Consider the following 25,216-nt stretch of genomic DNA (forward strand, 5'->3'; position numbering starts at 1 on the left):
TCAGTATTCAGACCCTGGTTCTGAATAAAGCCGTTAATCCACACAATTGTTTGTTCTGTCTTGTTTTGAATGGCATCCAACACTCCACCCCTCTTCTTGTGTGGGAGAATTTTTCTAACCATTGCTCACTTCTCATCTGTTTGTTGTATGGGAATGTGATCACTGCAAATAGTATTCTGTTTAGCACTCAATACCCTTTTTCATCTTGCCCAGCAATTTTTATATTTAAGTGCACTACTTGGAAATCTAAAATAGTGTCAACAGCAGTTATGCCTTTTATGAAACCAGGCACTCCCCTACCACTAAACACCAAACTCCAACTTCCTTCCCACCAGCCCTAAAGTAAATCTTGAAAACCTTAAGCTAGTCTTTGAAATAGTGTGAAATACTATCGTAATCCGCTGAGGTTTCAAATTATGATTTTTTTTCAAATGCAGATTGAAAGCCTTGATGGTATTCATGGAGACAAAACCATGGTATTGAATGAACTGTATCATCGCTGTCCAGTGGAAATATTATTTTTCACAGGCTTTTGTTTCCTGTCTCATTACTGTCATTGGAGGTGCTTACGTTGATGAACAGAGACCTGCATTTCCACTGCAAAATTCTTCTGTAAAGCTACAAAACTCAGCTGTAAAATGACCTCATCTCTGTATACTGTTATCTGGAAGCAAACTTTTCACAGTTCCACCTCAAAAGGATTTAAACAACTAAGAAAAGTTCAAGGAAAGGACAGAAGAAGATCTCAGTATAGCTTTGTATAGTTTAATATGTTTTTAAAAGTAGAATACTTATGGCCCATTATTTGGAGCAGTTAAATTACTGATTGCTTATTTGCTGGCAATGAAAAATTATAGCTTTTAAACGTAAAATTAATCCTTTTTTTTGCCAGTTTTCCCCCTTTCCTCTTCCCCTGAACCTTGATAGTGCTGGGTATATGACTCTGGGCTCTGGATACATTGTTTGACATACACGATGCAAAGTGTAAAACTTGGGTTCGCTTCAGTAAGTTGACGAGGTAGCTCAGTGTTTGTTTCGCAATGGCAACATCGCAACTGACGTGAAGAAAATTTGAAAAGCAGGTCACTAAAGAATGGTCACCCACAAGTTGCTTCTATGCAACAACAAAAGTTTATATGGAATGAAAACAGAAAATGTTGGAAATACTCAGCAGGTCTGGCAGCATCTGTGGAGTGAGAAACAATTAACGTTTCAAGTTGATGACCTTTCACCGGCACTGGTAGGTCAGAAGCTCATCTTGAGAACAAAATGTGATGTCAAGGTTGCAAAGAGTCTAGTTCATCCTCTTCACATGCATTTTTTTCCCTTTGAGGAATAATGTGGAGGTGGTGGAAGAAATCACAGGCTGGTTATCAGCATTTAGACCGCGTCATGAATGCTCCTTCCATAGCCAGCAAGTCCTCGTGTGGGACCTGAACCTGGAGCTCCTAGCCCAGAGGTAAGGACGCTACCGCTGCTCCACAAGACTGCAGTGAGGTGAGTGTAACTGCCCTTGACATCAAGGCAGCATTTGACCCAGTGTGGCATCAAGGAGCCCCAGCAAAACTATAATCAGTGGGAATGGGGGAAAACTCTCCACTGGTTGTAGTCATATCTAGTACAAAGGAAGATGGTTGTGATTTTTGGAAGTCAGTCATCTCAGTTGCAGGATATCATTGCAGGAGTTCCTCAGGGTAGTGTCCTCATCCCAACCACCTTCAGCTGCTTCATCAATGACCTTCCTTCCGCCATACGTTCAGAAATGGGGATGTTCGCTGATAATTACACAATGTTCAACACCATTCGCAACCCCTCAGATACTGAAGTGGTCCACGTCCAAATGTAGCAAAACCTGGACAATATCCAGGCTTGGGCTGACAAGTGACAAGAAACATTCGAGCCCCACAAGTGCCAGGCAATGACAATCTCCAACAAGAGAGAATCTAACCATCACCTCTTGACATTCAATAGCATTACCATTGCTGAATCCTCCACTATCAACATCCTGGGGGGGTTACCATTGACCAGAAACTGAACTGGATTATCCATATAAATACAGTGGCTACAAGAGCAGGCCAGAGACTGGGAATCCTGCGGCGAATAACTCACCTCCTGACACTCCAAAGCCTATCCACCATCTACAAGGCAGGAATGTGATGGAAAACTCTCTACTTGCCTGGATGAGTGCAACTCCAACAACACTCAAGAAGCTTGACACTATCCAGGGCAAAGCAGCGCACTTGATTGGCACCCCTTCCATGAACATTCATCCCCCCACCACCGACACACAGTGGCAGCAGTGTGTACCATCTACAAGATGCACTGCAAAAATTCACCAAGGCTCCATAGGCAGCACTTTCCAACCCCACAACCACTACCATCCAGAAGGAGAAGGACAGCAGATACATGGGAATACCACCACCTGGAAATTCCTCTCCAAGCCACTCACCACCCTGACTTGGAACTATATCTGGGTTCCTTATCTGTTGTTGGGTCGAAATCCTGGCACTTTCCCCCTAACAGCACTGTAGATGTACCTACACCAGATGGAATGCAGCGGTTCAAGAAGACAGCTCATCACCATCTTTTCAAGGGCAATTAGGGGTAGGCAGTAAATGCTGGTCTAGCCAGCAAAGCCCCCACATCTGTAAAATGAATTAAAAAATTTGCTGCCACGGAGTTGGTATCTAGGGAACAGAGTTTGTAGTGGGGGCAAGGGGGGTGCGAAGACCATGGCTTTGATCTTCCTAATATTTATTTGCAGGAACTTTCCACTCATCTAGTACTGGGCAAGTTATTGGACAATCCTGCGACAGTGTGGAGGTGTCGAGAGATTGTGATGAGGTAGATTTGGGTATTCTCATTGTGCAAATAGAAATGGAAGTGTTTTCCAATGATGTTGCCGAGGGGCAGCATGTAATCAAGACAGGGGGGGCCAGGGATTGATCCTTGGGGACACCAGGCATCACTATGTGTGTGGTAAGTGAAGCCTTGGCAGGGGATTTTCGGGCTTCAATTCGATGAGAGTAGAGAGTGGAATCAGACATCAACAGTCCTACCAAGCTGGAAGGTGATGGAGAGGCATTGGAGGAGGATGGTGTTGTCAACCTTGTCAAAGCTGCTGATAGTCACATCGGAAGTCATTTGTGACTTTAATGAGAGCCGTTTTATTATTGTGGCCCTAAACTTATTTGAGGGATTCAAACATGGTATCCTGGGAAAGACTGGCATAGATTTTGGAGGTGATGACACATTCCTTTTCTCATCAAAGTCCTTGAAAGTGGAAGCTTGGCTTAGAGTTTGCAAATACGGATAGGTCAAGGGTTGTTTTTAATTTTGAGAGGGGCGGTGATGGCACGTTTGAAGGAGAGGGGGACAGTATCTGAGGAGAGGCAACTGTTAAGAATACCGGTGAAGATGGGAGCCAGGAGGGAAAATTAGATGGTCAGCAGTTTAGTTAAGAATAGGGCCAAGGCAGGAGGAGGTGGGCTTGATAAGTAGGACGAGCGTGGAGAGGACATGAGAAGAACTGAGAGAGAGAGAAAAAAAAGTTCCAATTCACAGCTGGGGCTGGAATGGGGAACTTTAAAGGAAGTTTGGCTCAGTGGGCTAGGGGAAGGGGCAGGGGAAAAGTGGCAGAGGAAGCTGATCATACGGTCTCAGTATTACTAACAAAGAAGTCCATGCACTCCTTGCATTTGTCGAAGGTGTGGAAGAGCCAAAGCAGAGGCGTTTAAGAAGACTGTTTGCGGTAGAGAAAAGAAGTTGGGGTTACCTTTGCCTTCAAGGGTGATGCTTAAACAGTGAGCAGATTTTGCAGGCGTGATCAGGACCGGATAGCACTTTGTGGTCCAGCCAGATTTGGTGGTGAAAGGCTAAGCCAGTTGTCTGTCAAATCCATTAAAGTCTGCATCCCTTGGATTTAGGGAGTGGAGATGAGGACCATATCAGGGCGAGTAGCCAGCGTGAGAGAGAGTAATGGTTCTAATCTGAACTTGGAAAAATGTTGTGGTGAATGGAGGGCCAAAAGCTAGACAGTTGGGATTTTGGAAGTGCTGCTGTGAGTGAATTGGGCTAGAGGTTTTCCATGGTGGGCACAGAAGGAAAAAAGGTTGGGAGGGGCCAGTGCCTATATCGTAGGAAACAACCCAAGGTGTTTCACAGGAGTCATCAGACAAAATTATAGAAAGAGCTATTAAGATGGTTACTGAAAGCTTAGTTCAAATTAAGATAAGGCTTAAAGGAGGAGACAAGGTGGAGAAGTTTAGGGAGGAATCTCCAGAGTTTAGGGCCTAGATGGCTAACGGAAGGGCTACCAATGGTGGAACACTGGGTGAATGTGTTGCACAAGAGGCTGGTGTTGGAATGCAGACATCTCCTGAGGGTTGGAGGACTGGAGGAGATTGCAGAGATTAGGGAAGGGTGAGGGTATGGAGAAATTTGAACACTAGGATTAAGAATTTTAAAATCAAGGTGTTGGTGCACCAGGAGCCAGTGTAGGTCAGAGAGCACAGGGGTTATCAGTGAGCAGAACTTGGTTTGAGTTAGGGTACAGGCACCAGAGCTTTGAATGAGCTACAGTTTATAGAAGGTAGAAGATGGAAGGCTGAACAGAAGTACATTGGAATAGTTAAGCCTGGAGTTAATGAGCATGGATCAGCAATAAATAGGCTAAAACGTGGGAGAGAGGAACAGTGTTACAGAGATGGAAGTAGGCTCTCTTTGTCAAAGAGGATATTGAGTCAGAAGCTCAGCTCGGTCAAATAGTAAGCCGAGTTTGCAAACAGTTGGTAAAACTTGTCCTATGGTTCAACTGTATTGATGCACCACCAATGAATCTTCTAAGTAAGTTTGTGCCAATTAGCATGCTGTCTGCTGCATTATAATAAACAGTGAATTAACATGTATCCGGGTAACCACTATCAAAATTCAGAGGTTTAATGAAGAGTGTGAAATAAATAGAACCTTGCTTAGACCAGGTCACATCTGATGTTTTGAGTGTTTAAAAGCTGAATGTGAAGGTTTTTAAATAATTCCTACCATATTTCATGTTCGGCTTGTCAGCTTTCTTCTTGGTAGCACACTCAACCTTTCTGAACAACAAGTTGTAAGTTTTGAGTTGCATAACCTGGACTGGTACTAAGGTGCCATTCTGAAAGAGCGCTACTGCATTGATGAAGATTTCACTCTATGGATTAGACACTAAACTGAGGTCGAGTCTGCTAATTTCAATTGTTTGGATGGATATTAGAGATCCTATGGGCATAGAGTTCTCCAGGTTATCATGACCAACATTCTTACCTCAATTAGCTTCATAGTTAAACAGTCATGCATCTCATAGCAATGTGTGAGATATTACTGATGGCGAATGCCACCTCTATCCAACAGTCAAAAAACAGTCTGCATTTCAAAGACTAATTCATTGCCTGAAGTGTTTTGACTTTCAATGCAATAGCACACTAAGTATTATTACATCCATTCCAGAGAATATTGAGCTACTTAAATTTCTTTCCATGTTGGAATAATACTCCAAATCAGTGAACAAGCTACAACTTGTTCCCCTGTCCATTTCGGGATGGTCATAGTTTCCATATAACAAGGGTGCATAAACAGCACACCTCAGCCTTTACTCTCAAATTGGCTGCTGTGCTCCCTACATGAAGGGAGATGGTAGCGTAGTGGTAATGTCACTGGACTAGTAATCCAGAGGCCCAGATTAATGCTCTGGTAACACTGATTCAAATCCCATCACAGAGAACTAATGATGAAATAATTGAAACTGTAATTGTTGTAAAAGCCCATGTGGTTCACTAGTGTCCTTTAGAGAAGGAAATCTGCCAACCTTACCTGGTCTGGCCTACATGTGACTCCAAACCCACAGCATTGTGGTTGACTTTTAACTGCCCCCTGAAATGGCTGAGCAAACCACTTAGCTCAATTGGAGATGGGCAACAAATGTTGGCTTTGTCAGTGACACCCACATTCATGAAAGAATAAATATTAAAAAATTACAATAGAGAATACACTTCCAGAAAAAGGTACCTTTACTTGGCTGTAAAGAACTTTGGTATGTCCTCAGATTGTGAAAGGCACTATATAAATGCAAGTCTTTCTTTCATATTTTCCTTGTTCTATTTTTCTGTATCTTACCTTCTGTGCCTTACCTTCTCACTAAAGGAGCCCTCCAAGATAAGGTTGTATGGTGGCTTTGAAAGTGATATCATAAATTATAAGTTAAATCCTTCATCAGGCAGTTAGGTGGGGATTCTGAACCTGAACCCTACAACTCCATGAAGCAGTGTATTAAGCTACAGTATGCTGTCTAACTCCGTGCATCTCAAATGAAGGGTACAATTCATTGAAGGAACATCATATAGTACAGCTAGAAAATCTCTGAAAGTTGAGCCTGTGCAATCCCTTGTCCTCTGAATCTTCTACATGTCCATGCTAATCTTTGTTTTCTGTTGGAAGTTGTCTCTCTTCTGCCCCCCACACCAATTCCCATCCCCAGCATCCTGGATTCATGTTTCAAGCATACAAAATTGACAGGCAGGAAATGACCAACTAAGTCCATCAACTTCTCCGCACTGTGATGGCTAGACACTTCTTACCTGCCCCGCAGCCATGTAATCTGGGAAAATTGATGTGTGGTACTCGTTATGTTTTGCATTATCTGACTATTCTTTCCATTGTTGCAACTAATCACCATGCCATCGGGATTAGCTGATCAACTGCCAGAAACAACAGCTCGTGTCAAATACTGCAGACACTCTCGTTCTCTAGCTGGCTGACTGGAAAATTGATGAATTTAAAAATTGAAAAGATGCTGTCTTTTATCTGTTGTTATGAATGTTTTGTCTTCCAATTCATTGAAGCCTTTGGTTTCACCTTTTCACTCTTTTCATTAAGTTCCTGTTTCTTTGATTTTTTTTTGCCTCTTCCTCTAAAATCACACCTCTGTTCAATGTGTAATTGATCACCAAATGTCTAAAAGAAATAGACCTCGTTCTCCAGTTCAAATATTAGCCTGTGCAGGGGTGAGTGGAGTACATTTCCTCCCCTTACTAATTGTAATGACATAAATATATTCTTTATGCATGCAATTTACAGTTTTATTGCAGCTATCAAATGAAGCAAGTGTTCCCATATGAATGTGCACAGTGCACCAGCAATGCACAATTGACAACACTGACACAACCTTGAATGACCATATCACAAAAAGGTCTATTAGATGTACTTTGCTGTCTGACTCCTTTACATTTGGCAAATGGGTCTTTTTCAACAATTGTTTTTCACTCTGACATAGAGAGCAATTGAAACAGAGTTCTTAACAATAAAATACATTTACGTAGCATGGTAAAATGTCCCAGGGCGCTTCAAGCATTATCAAGAAAGGTTTGGCACCAAGTCATGTAAGGAGATATTAAGGCAGATGACCAAAAGCTTGGTAATAGAGGTAGGATTTAAGGATCATGTTAAAGGAGGAGAGAGGCTTTGGGAGGAATTCAAGTTTCGGGCCTAGACAGCTGAAGACGCAGCTGCCAGTGATGGAAGATGAAAATCAGGGAGGCACAAGAGGTTGGGTGGAGGAGTTTGGAGGTTATAGGGCTAGAGGTGGTTAAGTGAGACTTAAAAGGATGCAAATTTTAAAATCAGAGAATTCACTCTCTCCATAATCCAGTGGAATAGCAAAAGAGGTTGGTGAGTTTATCCATGTAAAACACTATCCTCCCAGTTCTGTCTAGGGTAAACTTTGCAACTTGGAAATTATTAGAGCAGCAAATGATGAACTTACACCAAGACTGCAATCATATCCTTGATGCTTTGCCTTTTTATATAGGGTTAATTGCTCCACTCATTGCCAAAGCACACAGCTTTTGATTTGATAGCCATCCATGGTTGTGCAGAAGTAATTCATCACCTTGTTGCTCTGCAGGGCTTTAAACAGTAAATTTGACTGCTCCAAAAGCAGTTGAGAAACTTCTGTCGGAGTGATAACTAGCCACCTAAGGCAGGATGAGATTCTTTTGGCTGAAGAGCACGTAAAAGGTGGGTTGGCCTTAAATTTAAAATGATCAGCAATAGTATCATTTTTATTTGGGAGCCAGTGATTTGGAGTTTGATACTGGAGAGTGAAAATAGCGTACTTGGGTAGTGCTAAAAAGAAAAACGGGGTGGATTCTGAAGTTAAAACAGGCTACCGTAAATACAAACCAGGCTTGGAAAAGAGCGGGGTGTAACAGGATGGAAAAACTTCATCTGGTTCAGCTTTTTACTTAACTTCACATATATCATATAAATTGTAAACTCCATTCAGAAAAAATATATTATTTTTATTGTACATAATGCAAAACATATTTAATTATTGTGAGTTGTATTTGAATTGCAAGATCAGGTTTTGACAGAAGAGGCTTTACTTCATTAACTATTCTGAAGAACAACTCTTGAAGGCACAGGTTCCGAGAAATATATTTCTGAGGTAACTGTCTGCAGGCAGCTCTGTAACTGTTAGATTTGTGAGAAGTCATATATGGCATCACTTCTGATCTGGTTAGGGCTTAGGTAGACGGCAACAAACATCTTCCATGATCCTTGGAGCATCAGATTTCATTTAAAGAAATCTGTTCTCCACATCTTCAGGCTCATCCAGCAACAAGCAAACTCACCCATTATTTTCTGTGCTCTTGGAGCATCTTCTCCTCAGCACTCTGCCATGCAATGCATCTTGCACACTCTGAGGGAAGCAATAGTTTCCAACAATGAGGCATTATGATCTAAAATTGATTGAGTCTGTGGGACAGCTCCCAATTTTGGCACAAACCCTCAGTTATTAGTGAGGAAGACTTTGCAGGGTCAACTGTGCAAGGTGTGCCTTTGTCATGTCCAAATTGTTTCAAAGATATTCTCAAAGCATCCATCAAAATCTGCTCTATTAACGCCAACACATGGGAAGCAGATGCCCAATCGCAACCAAAATGGTAATCCATCATCAAAAATGATGTCAAGACCTTCCCATGAACAAGAGCAGCCACGGAGAGAGAGAGTAAGAGAGGGCAGCTGCTCAAGCCAACAATCTGCCACAATCTCTATCAGCTGACGACCAATGTCCTCACCAGCGGAGAGCCCGTAAGGCTAAGATAGGGCTAATAAGTTATCTGTGAAATCACAGCCAACATTGATGTCTCACTTAAATGGAACTCTCCACAAGGAAAATTATCCTCAACACGATATCATGATGACTCCATGGTGCAATGCATTTGTGCTGGGCAACTTTGTGTGCTTTTTTTCATTCATTCATAGAATGTGAGCTTCGCTTGCTGGGCCAGCATTTATTGCCCATCCCTAGTTGCCCTTGGGAAAGTGGTGGTGAGCTGCCTTCTTGAACTGCTGCAGTCCATGTGGTGTAGGTGCACCTACAGTGCTGTTAGGAAGGGAGTTCCAGGATTTTAACCCAGTAACAGTGAAGGAAAGGCGATATATTTCCAAGTCAGGATGGTGAGTGGCTTGGAGAGGAACCTCCAGGTGGTGGTGTTCCCATCTATCTGCTGCCCTTGTCCTTCAAGATTGTAGTGGTCGTGTGTTTGGTAGATGTTGCCTAAGGAGCCATGGTGAATTCCTGCAGTGCATCTTGAAGATGATACATACTGCTGCTACTGTGCATCGGTGGTGGAGGGAGTGAATGTTTGTGGATGTGGTGCCAATGAAGCGAGCTGCTTTGACCTGGATGGTGTCAAGCTTCCTGAGTTTTGTATGAGCTGCACTCATCCAGGCAAGTGGGGAGTATTCCGGGGCCACTCAATTCCTGACCTCATTAGAGCCCTGGTTCAAACATGCGCAAAAGAGCTGAACTCCCGAGGTGAGGTGAGAGTGACTGCCCTTTACATCAAGGCTGCATTTGACAGAGTGTGGCATCAAGGAGCCCTAGCAAAACTGGAGTCAATGGGAATCGGGGGGAAAACTCTCCACTGGTTAGAGTCATACCTAGCGCAAAAGAAGATGGTTGTGGTTATTGGAGGTCAGGCATCTCAGCTCCAGGACATCACTGCAGAAGTTCCTCAAGGTAGTGTCCCCGGCCCAACCATCTTCAGCTGCTTCATCAATGACCATCCTTCCGTCATGAGGTCAGAAGTGGGGATGGTCGCTGATGATTGCACAATGTTCACCATTCACGACTCCTCAGATACTGAAGCAGTCCATGTCCAAATGCAGCAAGATCTGGACAATATCCAGGCTTGGGCTGACAAGTGGCAAGTAACATACACGCCACACAAGTGTCAGGTAATGACCATCTCCAACAAGAGAGAATCCAACCATTGTCCTTTGATGTTCAATGGCATTATCATCACTGAATCCCCCACCATCAACATCCTGGGGGTTACCATTGACCAGAAACTGAACTGGACTAGCCATATAAATACTGTGGCTACAAGAGCAGGTCAGAGGCTAGGAAGCGTGCGATGAGTAACCCACCTCCTGACTCCCCAAGGCCTGTCCTCCATCTACAAGGCACAAGTCAGGAGCGTGATGGAATACTCTCCACTTACCTGGATAAGTGCAGCTCCCACAACACTCAAGAAGCTTGACACTGACCAGGACAAAACAGTCCACTTGATTGGCACCACATACACAAACATTTGCTCCCTGCACCACCGACACACAGCAGCAGAAGTGTGTACCATCTACAAGATGCATTGCAGGCATTCACCAAGGCTCCTTTGACAGCACCTTCCAAACCCATGACCTCTACCATCTAGAAGGACAAGGACAGCAGATAGATGGGAACACCACCACCTGGAAGTTCCCCTCCAAGTCACCCGCCATCCTGACTTGGAAATATATTGCCGTTCCTTCACTGTTGCTGGGTCAAAATCCTGGAACTCCGTTCCTAACAGCACTGTGGGTATACCCACACCACATGGACTGCAGCGGTTCAAGAAGGCAGCTCACCACCACTTTCCCGAGGGCAATTAGGGATAAGCAATAAATGCTGGCCCAGCCAGCGACACCCACATCCCATGAACGAATAAAAAAAAATCCAAGTTGTGCTGTACCAGCTTGGGCTCCTGCTTGCCCTTGCTCCTTCAGTGCTCTCTCCAAACTACCCCTGTGCTCCTGCTAGACAAACTCTGCAGTGAGAAGCAGGCACACCCTTCTCACTGTTGTCTGTAAGTATCTGTTTTCTTAAAAGCATTATTGAGACAGCCTTTACATGCAGCACTATTATGAGCATTATATTGTATTATAATTTAGGGGCGGGAGTCCATGAAACCAAATACACTGGTTTAGACATCTGACATTGCTCAGAAACTTGAACCACCACAGATGCTAGCACACCTAATTCCAGTAACATCTGGTTGCAATGCATCAATATTAACACATAACTACAGTTACAATCCTGTGACAATCCAGACAATTGTTTTGCCTTGGGCTAATCTTTCAAATGCCGCACTGATGTCGGGGGAGGTGGAGCCGTGCTTGAAACTGATGCAAAAATTAATTGTTGATTTTCAGATTTCCAAAAGCATGAGGCTTGAGTCTCAACAGTTTTTATTTAATTGTGCTCTGCTGTCAAGCCACAGTCACAGCGGTCAGTGCATTCCCTAATCGTCAACTTTCATACAATTTGAAACCAATTGTTTAAAACCAAACCCACTATAGCAGTAAAATAAAAGCAAAATATTGCAGATGCTGGAGATCTGAATTGAAAACAAAGTGATAGAAACACTCAGCATGTTTGGCAGCTTCTGTGGAGAGAGAAACAGAGTTAACGTTTCAAGTCCAAAATGCCTCTTCTTCAGAACTGGTATGTTCCCCTCAGTCAACACCTCTTTGTCCTTTTGTATGTGACATCTTTTGGCAATCTCCACCTATCACTGGCCCTCTATCCAGCTCTACCTGTCCCACCCCACCCCCCTTAAACCAGCTTATATTTCACCTCTTTTCTATTTTTCCTTAGTTATGATGATGAGTCATTTGGACTCGAAACGTTAACTGTATCTCTCTCCGCAGATGCTGTCAGACCTGCTGAGTTTTTCCAGGTATCTTTGTTTATGTTCCCCTCAAGGTTGGCATGTTGTATCTATGGCTGATGTGCACCAACTTGAATTATATTTTTTTAACAAATGTAACCAGCCTGCTGACAGTTTTTGTACCTATGATGCAGCTTGTGTTTAGAATTATTTAGTCAGGTTGCAGATGTTTGGCTGTTTTAGCTACTCTGGCTCTGAAATTTAGAAAGTGGAGATATAACACATGTATATTATTTGACCTTTATTGCTCAACAGACATTTTGAAGACTGGCTCTGAAAGTACACTCCTTTACTTTTTGCCAAAAGCTTGAACTATTTTAGTTTAAAATAACTCCAATACAATAGCTAGTCTCGATAATATTGCCTGTGGGAGACATTAGAAAAACGCATTACAAGGAGAAACTAGTTACTGGAAGAGGTAATTTTTTTAAAACTATTATTAAGGGAGTAATAAACTATGCATTAGTATATTAAGAGCTGTGATAAATGGAAGACAGCCCTGTGGAATCTATGTTTACCAAAGCACTGCTAGTTTTTGCTGCACTTGAGACATGTTGATGATTCTGCTTTGGCTATTGGTGAAAGTTCCTAATTAGAAGCGTGTTATATCTGTGTGGGAAAATATAGTGAGAGTCATCAGTTTGGCATCTCTGGATACCACTTACAGAACAGCATTACCTGAAACCTGGTTTTTAACATTGCTGTTGCTGAAAGTAACTTCAAAAAACCTCACTAAGAACAAACCAACAAGCCAACATTCCACATTCTCAGAATGTCCCAAAGCACTTTTACAGCCAGTGAATCACTATAATTGCAGTCATTTGTTACACAGGCAAATGCAGTAGCTAATTTTTGCACAGCAAGGTACCACAAACAGTATTGAGACCAGTTAATCTGTTTCTTGTTGTTGACAATTGAAGATACCTTGGACCTGACAGGTGGCCTGGATTATGCACTTAAATTCTGGACTGGGGCTATGATTTTACTCATGAGTGCTCCAAGATGAGTGATACTACATATATAGATTACATGTATATCTATTTAGCACACCACAGGAAATAAATTAGTGATCCTCCATGGTGTTGCTCATGTTAAGTCTCTTGTAGCCTAGTTTCACCCTTCAACTTTTATATTACGCACTATCATAAAGCTGTGTACATTGCAAGGACACTACACTCACTGGTCAAATCAACAATAACAACTTGTATTTCTAAAGTGCATTTAACATAGTAAAATGGTCCAAGGCTCTTCACAAGGCATAAAAGAAAATTTGGCACTGATTCACTAATGTCCTTTAGCAAAGGAAATTGCTACCCTTACTCAGCCAGACCAATATGTGGCTCTCAGCAATGTGGCTGACTCTTAACTGTCATCTGAACTGGTCTAGCAAGTGTCACAGTTGTTTTCAAGCAGATGGTTCACCACCGCCTTGTCAAGGACAATTAGGGATGGGCAATAAATGCTGGCCTTGCCAGCGACACCCATGTGAATTTTAAAAAGGGAAGCGAGTGAGAAAGATCATTGCTCCATCATAGCTCATCCATTCAGACTATGGTTACCCACTACACCGTGTGACCTTGCTGTGCTTGAATTCCCTGCATTGCAGCAGTGACTACGCTTCTAACATTGTTGACAGTAAACCACTTTGGGGCATCCTGAGGTAGTGAAAGGCATGATAGAAATGGGAGCCTTTCTTTTTAAGTAATAAGGCTTTCTACTCCACTGATTCCATTCCACGTATTAATTACCCTGGGTGAAGAAAAATTTTTGTTTGAACTTGTCTCTTTTTCGTGTCTCAATTTACTTCAGAGTGATCTTTTGGGTCGTTTTTGTTTTTGAGGCACCTGATTCATAGTTGAAAAAGCCCACATTTTTTCCTGTCCTTCCTCTTAAATCAGACCTCTGATATTAGGATCATATTTGTGACTCTTCGGTGCACTGCTTCCATTGTTTGAATGCCTTCCTCGTGTCTCTGACCAGAATTGGAGACCCTGCTCGAGGTATGGTCTGACCAGAGTTCTGCAAGAGTTTGCTTACTGCTTCCTCTGACTTGTAGACTTGTAGTTCTGTATTGCTTTCATCTTGGAGTTGCAATTGCATATTTTTGGAATGGACTGCCTCTTTATTTTCTGCTGAATATGTGATCTATTGAGAATGATATGAATGGTGGTTTTTTTTTGCCTTTTTGTGATATTTCTGGTACCATTCCATAATCTACAGCAAAGCTTTGTAACAGGGCATTAGAGGGGATTTCAGGTGAAAAACAGTCTGTAAATAAATGCCCCTGTGCATGGCTGCCTTTTGATTGCATTTGGAGAAAATCCAATGTTTGAGCACTTTGCAGTGAGAAAATAATAAATCTTCCTGTTTGCATTTACAGCTACGATACCAGCATGCCCTAACCACACCAGATCTCCGGCAGACGCTGCCTAACCTGAAAAGCTTCATGGAACAAGGGTTAATGGTGAGGTGGTAGGTATCCAGTCCTTGCAATTAAGTCTTGTTGAGAGTGGATCAGGTTTAAGATGTTAGTATTAGAATCAACTTGGGACATTAAAATCAAAATCTCTGGGTCAAGAGGGCAGAATTATTGTAGAATCAGTAAATGGTCAATGTGCCCAATAAACATGTCCTTTTTGGTTAACAGATCAAGCTCACCTTTTTACCCTTGATTCCTCCTCTCTTCACACAGGCACATTGTCTCTTTATGCTGGCTGTATCAGTTGTTGTCACTGGTAATATATTCAGTGATTGTTAGCCTTTTGGTGAAAAGGTCTACATCTCACTTAATACTTTATCATTGTGAGCAGATTCCTGCAGCAGTTTTATCCATTTTCCTCCATAATCTTGGAAAATTTCCATTGGGCTACTTTAAAATCACTTTATTAAAGAGGCAAGGTGAGAGTGACTGTCCTTGACATCAAGGAGCCCTAGCAAAACTGGATTCAATGGGAATCGGGAGGAAAAGTCTCCACTTGTTGGAGTCATACCTAGCACAAAGGAAGTTGGTTGTAGTTGTTGGAGGTCAGTCACCTCAGCTCCAGGACATCACTGCAGGAGTTCCTCTGGGTAGTGTCCTTGGCCCAACCATCTTCAGCTGCTCCATCAGTGACCTTCCTTCCATCATAAGGTCAGAAGTGGGGTTGTTTGCTGGTGATTGCACAATGTTCAGCACCATTCGCAACTCCTCAGATACAGCATCCTCCAAATGCAGTATTCAGGCTTGCGCTGACAAGAGCCCAAGTAACATTTGCGCCACACAAGTGACCATCTCCAGCAAGAGAGAATCTAACCGTTGCCCCTTGACGTTCAATGGCATTACCATCATTGAATTGCCCACTATCAACATCCTGGGGGTTACCATTCACCAGAAACTGAACTGGATTAGCCATATAAGTACTGTGGCTACAAAAGCAGGTCAGAGGCTAGGAATTCTAGGGCGAGTAACTCACCATCTAACTCCCTAAAGCCTGTCCACCATCTACAAGGCACGAGCCAGGAGTGTGATGCAATACTCTCCCTTTGCCTGGACAAGTGCAGCTGCAAAAACACTCAAGAAGCTTGACACCATCCAGGACAAAGCAGCCCATTTGATTGGCACCCCATCCACAAACATTCATTCCACCACTGACACACAGTAGCAGCAGTGTGTACCATTTACAAGATGCACTGCATAAACTCACTAAGGCCCCATAGACAGCACCTTCCAAACACACAACTACTACCATCTAGAAGGACAAGGGCAGCAAATGCATGGGAACACCACCAACTGGAAGTTCCCCTCTAAGCCACACACCATCCTGACTTGGAAATATATCGCCGTTCCTTCACTGTCGCTGTGTCAAAATCCTGGAACCCCCTCCCTGATAGCACTGTGGGTGTACCTACACCACATGGATTCCAGTGGTTCAGGAAGGCAGCTCACCTCAAGGCAGTTAGGGGCGGGCAATAAATGCTGACCTAGCCAGCAAAGCCCACATCCCTTGAATGAAAAAAAAACTTGGAAATACTTTTGTTGTTCACCTCTGTACCCTTCCGTTTTGCATGAGCCCATTTATATCATTCAATTCAGTGAGCTCCCGATATAAATTATTGCACAGCTCTTTGCATAGAAAAGCTCTGCTTGAAAATACCTCCCTTGATCATAATTTGTTTCTCCTGATAATAGCATAGATGTATTTAAGGGGAAGCTTGGTAAGTACATGAGGGAAAAAGGGACTCGAAGATATGTTTTTGGGGTGAGATGAAATAAGGTGAGAGAGCACTCCTTTGGAACAAAAACTGGCATGAACCTGTTCGACCAAATGGTCTGTTTCTCTGTTGTGAAAATCTCTGCAATTTTAACTCTTTGTCAACGTTTTGCCTTGTCCAGTTGTCTTTTCCCATCACACGAAGCAGTTACTTCTTTTGTGTAAGTGCAGAGCTTCACGAAGCCCCTCTTGATATGCATGTTGAGGCTCATTGCTGGGTCATGTCCGCAGGCAGCTGAAGTGCCAATATTCAGGGAAGCTGTGCTGTCCTTTCTGTCAGCTCCCCATCCACCCTAACTCTTTGTGACGGTTCCACAATTTTCCAACTCTTCCTGTAGCAGTTACAGGGCTCACCTCTGCTCTGTCATGTCTTGTACTGGAGCAACGAACTGAATGACCTTTTCTTGTGCTTCACTTTCTCGTGTCCAAACTGCTGTCAACTCCTTTGAGAGTTGAATGGAATGCGTTAATCGTTTACTAATAAAATAGGGTATTACAGAGTGTGCTTTTATACAGAGCACATTATTACGTGCACAATACATCATTCTCTTAATGTTTCCTCAACTGTGTAAGTTGTGTTCTGTCAATATTTGTTTAAATAAGTAGGGGGGCTGCCAGTTGCAGGGTTGAAAAATGTGTATCTGAATGTCAGAAAACATTGCATTGATACAGCGCTTTATCACATTTCTCAAACATCTCAAAAGCACTTCACATACAGTGACTTACTTTGAAGTGCAAGAGAGTGTTCAGTAGGTAAATATAGTAGCTACTTTGCGCACAGCAAGATCCCATTAAGACCAGGGATAAATGACCAGTACAGTACTGAAGAAGCTTCCTGTTGAATTTTATAAGAAGAAAAGATTGCTGTAAAAGGCCATTCTCTTAAAGTCTCCTCTACTATTGCATCTTATCCTCACTGACAGGAGTTTTTGTTAGTTTTCCTGTTTTTTAGGTGAAGGTTATCCTAAAATTTTGTTTCTGTTTTCTGTGACTAAGTACGAAACCTGAAACCTGCTGTCTGGCAGCAGTGTTTATTATTACTACTTAGTTGAAACAGGGTGTGGCTCAATTAATTTTACATACAGTTTTTCTTTTCTCCCCACCCCTCCCAAAAGGTGGTAGGTCTTGTTTTCTAGTCTGACATCTTGGCTGAGGTTGAGAATTTCTATGGAAAAATTGGCTCAATCCTACACTACCATTTTGTGGTAATAGCCCCTTGTGCTCTAACTCATTAACAAGTTACCTTACCTGGGGTTTCTCTGTATATTACCTAAAGAGCCATTGTAATCATGCTGGAAAGCCAAGATATTGCCTTTAAGATTTGATTCCAGTTTAAAGACTTTGTTGCATAAGATTGGTGTTTAATGCCCCGAGTCTTTACTTAAATAACAGTGGTGGGGTTCAGCGAAGAGTTGGTCTATGTTGTTTAATTACGTGTGTTAAATCGGCTTCCACCATAAATTGCAATGTGAAGATGTGTGCACTTATCTTAAAAGCTTATTTAGCATTATGTGTACCAATATGCTATGAGGAAATATAAAATATGAAACCTCATATATTTTATTGCACCAACAGTGCTTCTTGTGTAATACACTTCATGGTGTTAGCCTTGGCTCAATGGGTAGCACTTACTTCTAGATCAGAAGATTGGAAGTTAAGTCTCATGCCAAATACCTTAGCACAAAATCCAGGCTGACATTCATGATGCAGTACTGAGGGAGTACTGCAGTTTCAGAGGTGCCATATTTCGGATGGGATGTGGAGGCTCCGTCTATTATCTCAGGTGGAGGTAAAAGGTCCTATGGCACTATTTCTGAGAACAGGAGTTTTTCTGGTAACTTGGCCAATATGAATCTTTCCCATTAACATCAAAGCATTCAATGGCACTGCTACCAATGCACCGTGGCTGCAATGTGTACCATCTACAAATGTACTGCTAGAACTCCCCAAGACTCCTTCAACTGTATCTTCCATTGACCTCTAACACCTAGAAAGACAAGGGCAGCAGATACAGGGGAACACCGCCTACAAGTTCCCTTCCAAGTCACACACCATCCTGTCTTGGAACTATATCGCTGTTCCCTCACTATCACTGGATCAAATTCCTGGAACTCCCTTCCTGACAGCACTGTTGGTATACATATACCACACGGACTGCAGCAGTTCAAGGCATTATACAATGGGCAATGAATTCTGTCCTTGCTTGCGACCACATCCAATGAACAAATAAAAATAGGTAATCTTGTCATGTATCTCACTGGTGTTTGTGGGGGTTTGCTGTGAATTATTTGGCTGAATGTTGCCTACATTACAAAAGTGAAGACACTTTGTGTGTAATGCACTTGGCAATACCCTAAAGTCATTAAAGGCTCCATATATAATTTTTTTCTTTATATTTGATCACTTTTGATTACTTTCATTTCCAGTGACCACTTAACCCACCAATATTCCACTCTATTGTTACACGGAATGAAATATTAAAGACACATCTCATGTTTTGACAGGCAAACTGCACAATACAAGTGTGCATGTTGTGAACACCCCACCATTTTGCTTTGTTTATAATGCCTTCGCTGTGGATCTGTAGCCTACTCTTGTTTATGCTAAGTCGTTATTGTACTCAAAAGAAATTTAAATTATTTATTAGTTTGAATTATGGAAATTTAATACAACAGTATAGAAAGTAATAAACAAAAAATGCTGGCAAAACTCAGCAGATTAGGCAGCATCTTTGGAGAGAATCAGAGTTAATGTTTCGGGCCAAGTTACCTCTCATCAGGACGTAGAAGGTAATACTTGCACAATTTCACTTCAAATTACAATAGTCCAAATTAGGCAACTTGAAAGTAAAATGTATAGGCAAGCTAACTTTTTTTTAAACTCGTGTGCAAATGCTGTGAAATATTTTGTTATTCAGTAACATTGAATCTATTTAAAATGAGAATGATATATCTTCATCTGATTCTGGTTAACTTTTGTGATTTACAGGAAGATATTTGATCAGTTAGAACCATTGATTTTGGTGTGCCTGATCTCAGAGGTTTATATATATAATATATATATATTATATATATATTTTAAAAACATAGTTTTTGTCTCATAATTTTAAAGTTATGTAGACCACTGAACAAGAAACTAAAAAAACACAATTTCTGTCAAAACCCTTTGCCAAAGGTTGTGACAAAAAAATACTACCAAATGCTCAGTTTGAATAAGATCATCTTAGCTGACATGGTTCGGATGTGTCTGCATGGAGATCTTGCTCTGGATTAAATATATCTCTTGGAGGAAAAAAAATTGCCGAGTATGTAAAATTTTGATTTGAAACCACAGCGTCCTTGGGCATTGCGCAAAACATGTTTGAAGGTCCTAGGGTGAAAAGACTGATAGAGTAGCATGGGAAAGATTCAGTTCATAATCTGAACCCTGCCAATTGGGCAAACAATCAGTTCCAGATCGACTGATCAGCCAATTTTGCCTGAGATGCCAACACTCAAGTCACAAAGTGAGCATTAGAGTGTACCTCAACCATCCATTCCTGCCCAATAACACATGTGGCTAAACTGCGCCAAGATATCAGAGGGGTTTGCCAAGTGCTTCCCAATCTTTTCAGAAAAGATTAATTTGGAGAAGAGGGCAAACGTGTATCGAAAATGAATTCTGAACTCCATCCATTTGTATAAGTCATAAATACTGCCTGGGAGTAGGTTTCAGGTTTCCTACTCAAGCTGTAGAGACAGCCAAATGACATTAATGTTATCTTACTGTTTCTCCATGCCTTTATCTGTATTTCCCTCTCTGCAATCTGCCTGTCTGTGGGATTTCTGCCTTTCTCCTCTTGCTGGGCAGTGATTGTGTATGTTAATATAGCACATACCCTTTCTGTCCATGTCGGTGTTTATTGCCCACTCAAGTCTTCTCCCATCTTTTCTCATCCAAATCTAATTTCGTAACCATCTATTCCCTTCTCCCTCAAATGCTTGCCTAAGTGAGGCACTGCAATGGAGGTGGATGTCATCCCAGAATTCACAAGATAGCAAAAACGCTTTATTACAAGTTTGAAGTTCGAATTAAAACTTTGAACTTTTAATTAAGACCTGTCACGACCATCTGGGATAGCCATGCATTGAAAAATGTCTGTTGCTGGAGTGCAAGAAAGCATCTAATTGGGAAAGAGTCTACTGTTCTTTCTCTAATGCTGTTACAAGACAATGGTGTAATAAGGTTAGCTACCTTTGAATAGCCCAACTATTGTTTTAACAGTGTGCTTATATATGGGTAGAAATGGCTTTGTATCCAAAATTCAGCTTTCCTTATCCTAACTCACACAAAAGTTATATTTAAATATCATCCCTGTGCTCCCCAGTCTGCTAACAGCTCGATTTTAAAATTCTCATCCATGCATTCAAAACCCTCCATAGCCTCGACACCTCCAGCCCAGAATCCTACAAAACCTCTGCGCTTCTTTTATTTCTTGCCTCTTGCACATCCCCAATTTTCATTGCTTCACCATTGGCGGTGATGCCTTCAGCTGCCTGAGCACTCAGCTCTGGAAATTCCTGTCTAAATTTCTCTGCCCTTCTATCTTCCTTCTAAAACACTTCTTAAAATCTGTCTCTTTGACAAAGCTTAGTTTAATATCATCTCCTGTGGCTTATGTAAAACTTTGCTCCTGTGAAGTGCCTTAGGATGTTTTAGTATGTTAAAGGTGCTCGATAAATGCAAGTTGTTGTTGTGTTAGTATGGAGAAACTATTTCCTATAATTTTATGCATTCCAAGTTAATTGATTTCTTTTTTTCTTTCTTATGAAGTGATCGGCCTCTATCCACTGCCATTCCTGTGCCTCGAAGGCGAACAACTACCACATCTGCAGGTTCAGATATGCTGTTTCACAGCAGAGCCATCGTTTCTCCAGAAAGGGCTTGGAGGAAGTCACATGGGAGCTCTGAAGAAGATCTGCCCCCGAGCTACAATGCAGCAATGACTCATGCTATAACCCTCGAGGCACAACCAAAAGATGACCATAAAGTGTGTACTACTTCAACGCTAGTAGTTTCAGATGACTCCTTCAAAGCTGGAGACCAGGAAAAGGATGTGTGCGATGGCTTTAAGAATGGAGTTCACAGTAATGAAAATGGCATTGTTTATGAAGCGGCCCAGGCACAAGAGGTTATCACTGAGCTGTCATCTGAGGTGAATGGAATGACTTTGCCAAACGCACATGCAAGCAGCACTAGTAGCCCCCCTTCAGGTGATTTAAGCCACCCCATGGGTGGTGGCACCTTCTGCTCCGTTGAGCGGGCCGAGGAGATCATAGGAATGGAAGCCACGGGCTTCAGCTCGGAAGAGCAACTGGAAGGATTCTGCATTCCCATTGATCATGCTGTGGCAGTGGAGAGCGATGCCCAAGTTCTGGCTGAACTCGACGCCGAAGGATTTGAGGAGTTCTCCAGGAGGATCTGTGCACTGAACGAGAACATCTCGAGTTTCCGTCGGCATCGCAAAGGGTCAGAAAAGTGAGACGCACTGTTGGTTATAGAGATACCAAGGCAGAACAGAGATCTGGACTGGAATAGAAGACCAAATTGCACTTCTTTTTGAGATGATTTGTAGCGATGAAATTATGGGCATTGTTGCTAGTCTCATGGTGAGATGGGGAAAAAACAGTTAGGGATCAAAACATGAAACAGTGCAGATGCTGGGCTTTCAGACTGAGATCCTGGTAAGAGATGAGGGTGGAGCAAATGTACCTAGATCATGGCTTTGCAGATTGACTTCATGCCATCCATGGCTGCATGTTTGCATCAACCAGCCAACATATGCCACCAGAATTGTTAGCTGCCCACCCTTCCCAATCAAATGGAATCAGTCAATTCCCAATAACTGCAGAATTTGATTCCCTCCTTGGAGGGGTGAAGAGCAGGGAGCAAATCCCCATTACTGAAACAGATTATGACCTCCCATGTTTGCCAAACAGAGTATGTGCAATGACATTATAGAATAGAGTTGCTTTGAAATGATATGAAGTTTCTGAATCCCTCAAGTCTTCCCTTTAAGTTGGAAGCTTGTTGGATTCTTTTGGTTAGGCTCCCCGGAATAATCAGACAGTTCAGATAAGTAAGATGTTTAAGCTTTGCTACTGAAATAGATTTAAAGTATTTGGGGAGGAAAAAAGTTGGAAGTACTGTAAGTTAGAATCAGTAATTTGGCGGAAACCATTTTGCTGAGAGCAACAGGGTTTCTACTGAGCAGCTCAAAGCATCAAGTGAATATAGTTTGAATTTAAGTTACCATATAATGCCTACCTATGTATGCTATTTTTTGACTACACATTGTGCAGGCTCAGGTATTGTTTAGCTGTTTGATTTTAGTCTGAACCTCTCCCCTTCACAGCCCCAGATCTGCCTATAAATTGAATACAGGGAAAATGCTCTCGAATGATCACTTAGAGGCTGAAAGTGAATGATCTTCATGAAAGTGAATGAAGTTGGTCATTCGCGAACTTAATCTGATGTGAGGCTCCTATTCATTTCCTTCCCCCTCCCTCACTTCCAAAAAATGTAAGTTTCTTTCAAATTTAATCTCTGAAATATTGTGTCTGAAAGAACCAGTGTTTTGAAATGCGGACACTTAAATTTTGGTGCAGCAGCTTTAGGAAATGGTTCTGCTTCTGTAGCTTATAGGTGCACTGTCTCCAGCACTCCTGCTTACATGTGTTGCACAGGTGGTCTTGAATTCAGTATTGCTGCCTACCTGTGTTGGACCTAATCAAAGAGTACCACCTACCAGTATAGATAAAAAGCATTCATTTTTTTTTGGCACTCTTCATTTTTTTAATTATAATTAATTATAAAAAATATTATTTATATTGTCCAGTTGGATTTGATCTGCACAGTATGCAGTAGCAGCTGGGGATATGTTACACTGGATTAAGCCTGCTAAGATAGCAAGGACATGTTTCATTCAAGATTAATGGTTCCTGTTATTTTCATACAAAGAATTTGATCAATCTAAGTTCTTTTTCCTTCCTCTCTCTCACTTTTCATTCAAAAAAAATCACTGAAGATGCAGAGGATAAGTGAACTAAATATTTTGAGACCAAAAGGTTTGACATGGTGTGGAGAATTAAACTAATAATTGCATCCAAGTATTAACTAGTTGCGCAATCTGTGAATTGTAAACTTCTTCCCCACTGCTTTCTAGCAGTGGTGTTCTGATACAGCCCAGAGGACAATGTGTACGTACTTCTGTTCCCCCCCTCCAACCACAGCCTTTGGGAGCCTAGCTGCGGGATGTGCTCCAGGCCAATTGTGGCCTGCCCCTTGCAGGAGTTGGGGAATCAGTTGGAATCGGTGCTTCCTACTCTGGCTTCCGTACAGCAGGTCAGAGAACCATCTTAAAATAAAACAACATGGTTCTGTGGGAGGGTGGAGAGCTGGTTTTTTTTTGTGGGCAACTATCCTGACTCCTCTTGACGACCACCCACAGGTAGAGAAACTGAAATGGCACACACAGGACCCTTTGTCCATAGTGCAGCATTGTGAAGAGTGGTCATTCAGTGGAGCATTGATTTACAGTTGTGGACATTTGTCAAAAAAATGGGTAAACGCTGCTTTAAAGATACTGGCATTATGAATGCAGCACTTATGTTTGACTAGTACTATAATAATGTATTGTTCTATCATCATGATGCCCATATGGTTCTAATCTAAATATGCCCTGTTATGTTCTCTCTGAAAGTTGTTGGATGAGCATGTGGTTGCTCAAGGTTTCCCCAGAAGTCATTTGTGGTGAAATGTTGCACAGTGCATACTTCCAACCTGACAACACGAACAAATCAGGTGGGAAAGGTTGAAAACATAACTTTTGAGTTAATGGAAAAATGATGTACAAAGGTGCTAACATGTCCCTTATCTTGGGAAAGCCATGACTTCCAATTTCTGACTTACACCATGGATGATTGAGGCCCCCAGATTGTCTGCTAGTTTCCCAGATGATTTAAATCGATAGGAAACTGAATCTTACGTCTGCGGGTTGTACTTCAGTAATCAAGGCCATTTCCTCAGCCGACAATCTCGCGAATTTAAATGGCTTGGCATCTTTCCATAATGGCCAGAGCATATTTGCTTTTTATTTCAAGCAAAGCCGGAGCTCAGAGTGAACTCTTTTTGTTGACTTCATCCAGTCATGTCAATGTTTTTGGCGTGTGAACATATTTTATTTTCATATCTTAAATGCCACACCAGTCTCCTCAATACATGCTTTGACTGATTCGTTGTTGCTTCAGGTCGTCCACTGGGAAAACTAGTGATTAGTAGCTTACGCCAACAACCTCCTTTGGAGGCATTGGATCTCAAACCGGTGTTCAAATGCAGTCCAGACTTCCTGGACCAGAGATTAAATTTGAGCTTGGCTTTGCACACACTAGGAACAATCTACAAACACCTCAATGCTTTTACCAAATGAGGTACAATCACCTGTCTGCAGAAATTTAATGCATCTGATGAAAACACCCCCCTCCCATCGTCCCACAAAGTTTAATACTTTAGACTACAAAACAAATGTAACCAATAACAATGACTTACCCTATCAAATAAGGTAAAAAGTGAACACATTGTTAAGATGGAATATTGTTTTCGGCAATTATAATTAAATCCTATAACCTTGACACTGATATTTCTTGCATCATTCAGATCTGATAGCACTTGTCTGATGACGGTTCAATCACAGGAGTATGTTGCTCATTGCTGGATATATCAGTAAGAAGGTTGTGCATTAATGTGTTGCCAGCATAGTGGGCTTGCATTTTGTCTGAGGATTTGAGGTAACCTTAGTAAAATTCTCAAGTCTTGGTTTTGTGCTTTGTGCCATCTGAACCACTACATCCTATACTGCCTCATTACCCACTCTAGCATCGGGGTTCTCCTCAACTGCTG

At 42.0% G+C, this 25,216-nt stretch overlaps 2 protein-coding genes across 2 annotated transcripts in view; both read left to right on the plus strand.

Annotated features, from left to right (window-relative positions):
• The window catches only part of LOC144683076 (UV radiation resistance-associated gene protein-like), a 271,252-nt gene extending 246,304 nt beyond the window's left edge, over positions 1-24,948 (plus strand). Inside the window, exons 11-12 of the mRNA XM_078546104.1 lie at positions 14,410-14,501; positions 21,092-24,948. Coding sequence (XP_078402230.1) covers positions 14,410-14,501; positions 21,092-21,800 — 801 coding nt within the window. The 3' untranslated portion in view covers positions 21,801-24,948. The remainder of the gene's footprint in view (positions 1-14,409; positions 14,502-21,091) is intronic.
• The window catches only part of LOC144682555 (serpin H1-like), a 525,388-nt gene that overhangs the window by 291,175 nt on the left and 208,997 nt on the right, over positions 1-25,216 (plus strand). The window lies entirely within an intron of this gene.

This window comes from Cetorhinus maximus, chromosome 7, assembly GCF_964194155.1.
Source record: "Cetorhinus maximus chromosome 7, sCetMax3.hap1.1, whole genome shotgun sequence".
NCBI lineage: Eukaryota > Metazoa > Chordata > Chondrichthyes > Lamniformes > Cetorhinidae > Cetorhinus > Cetorhinus maximus.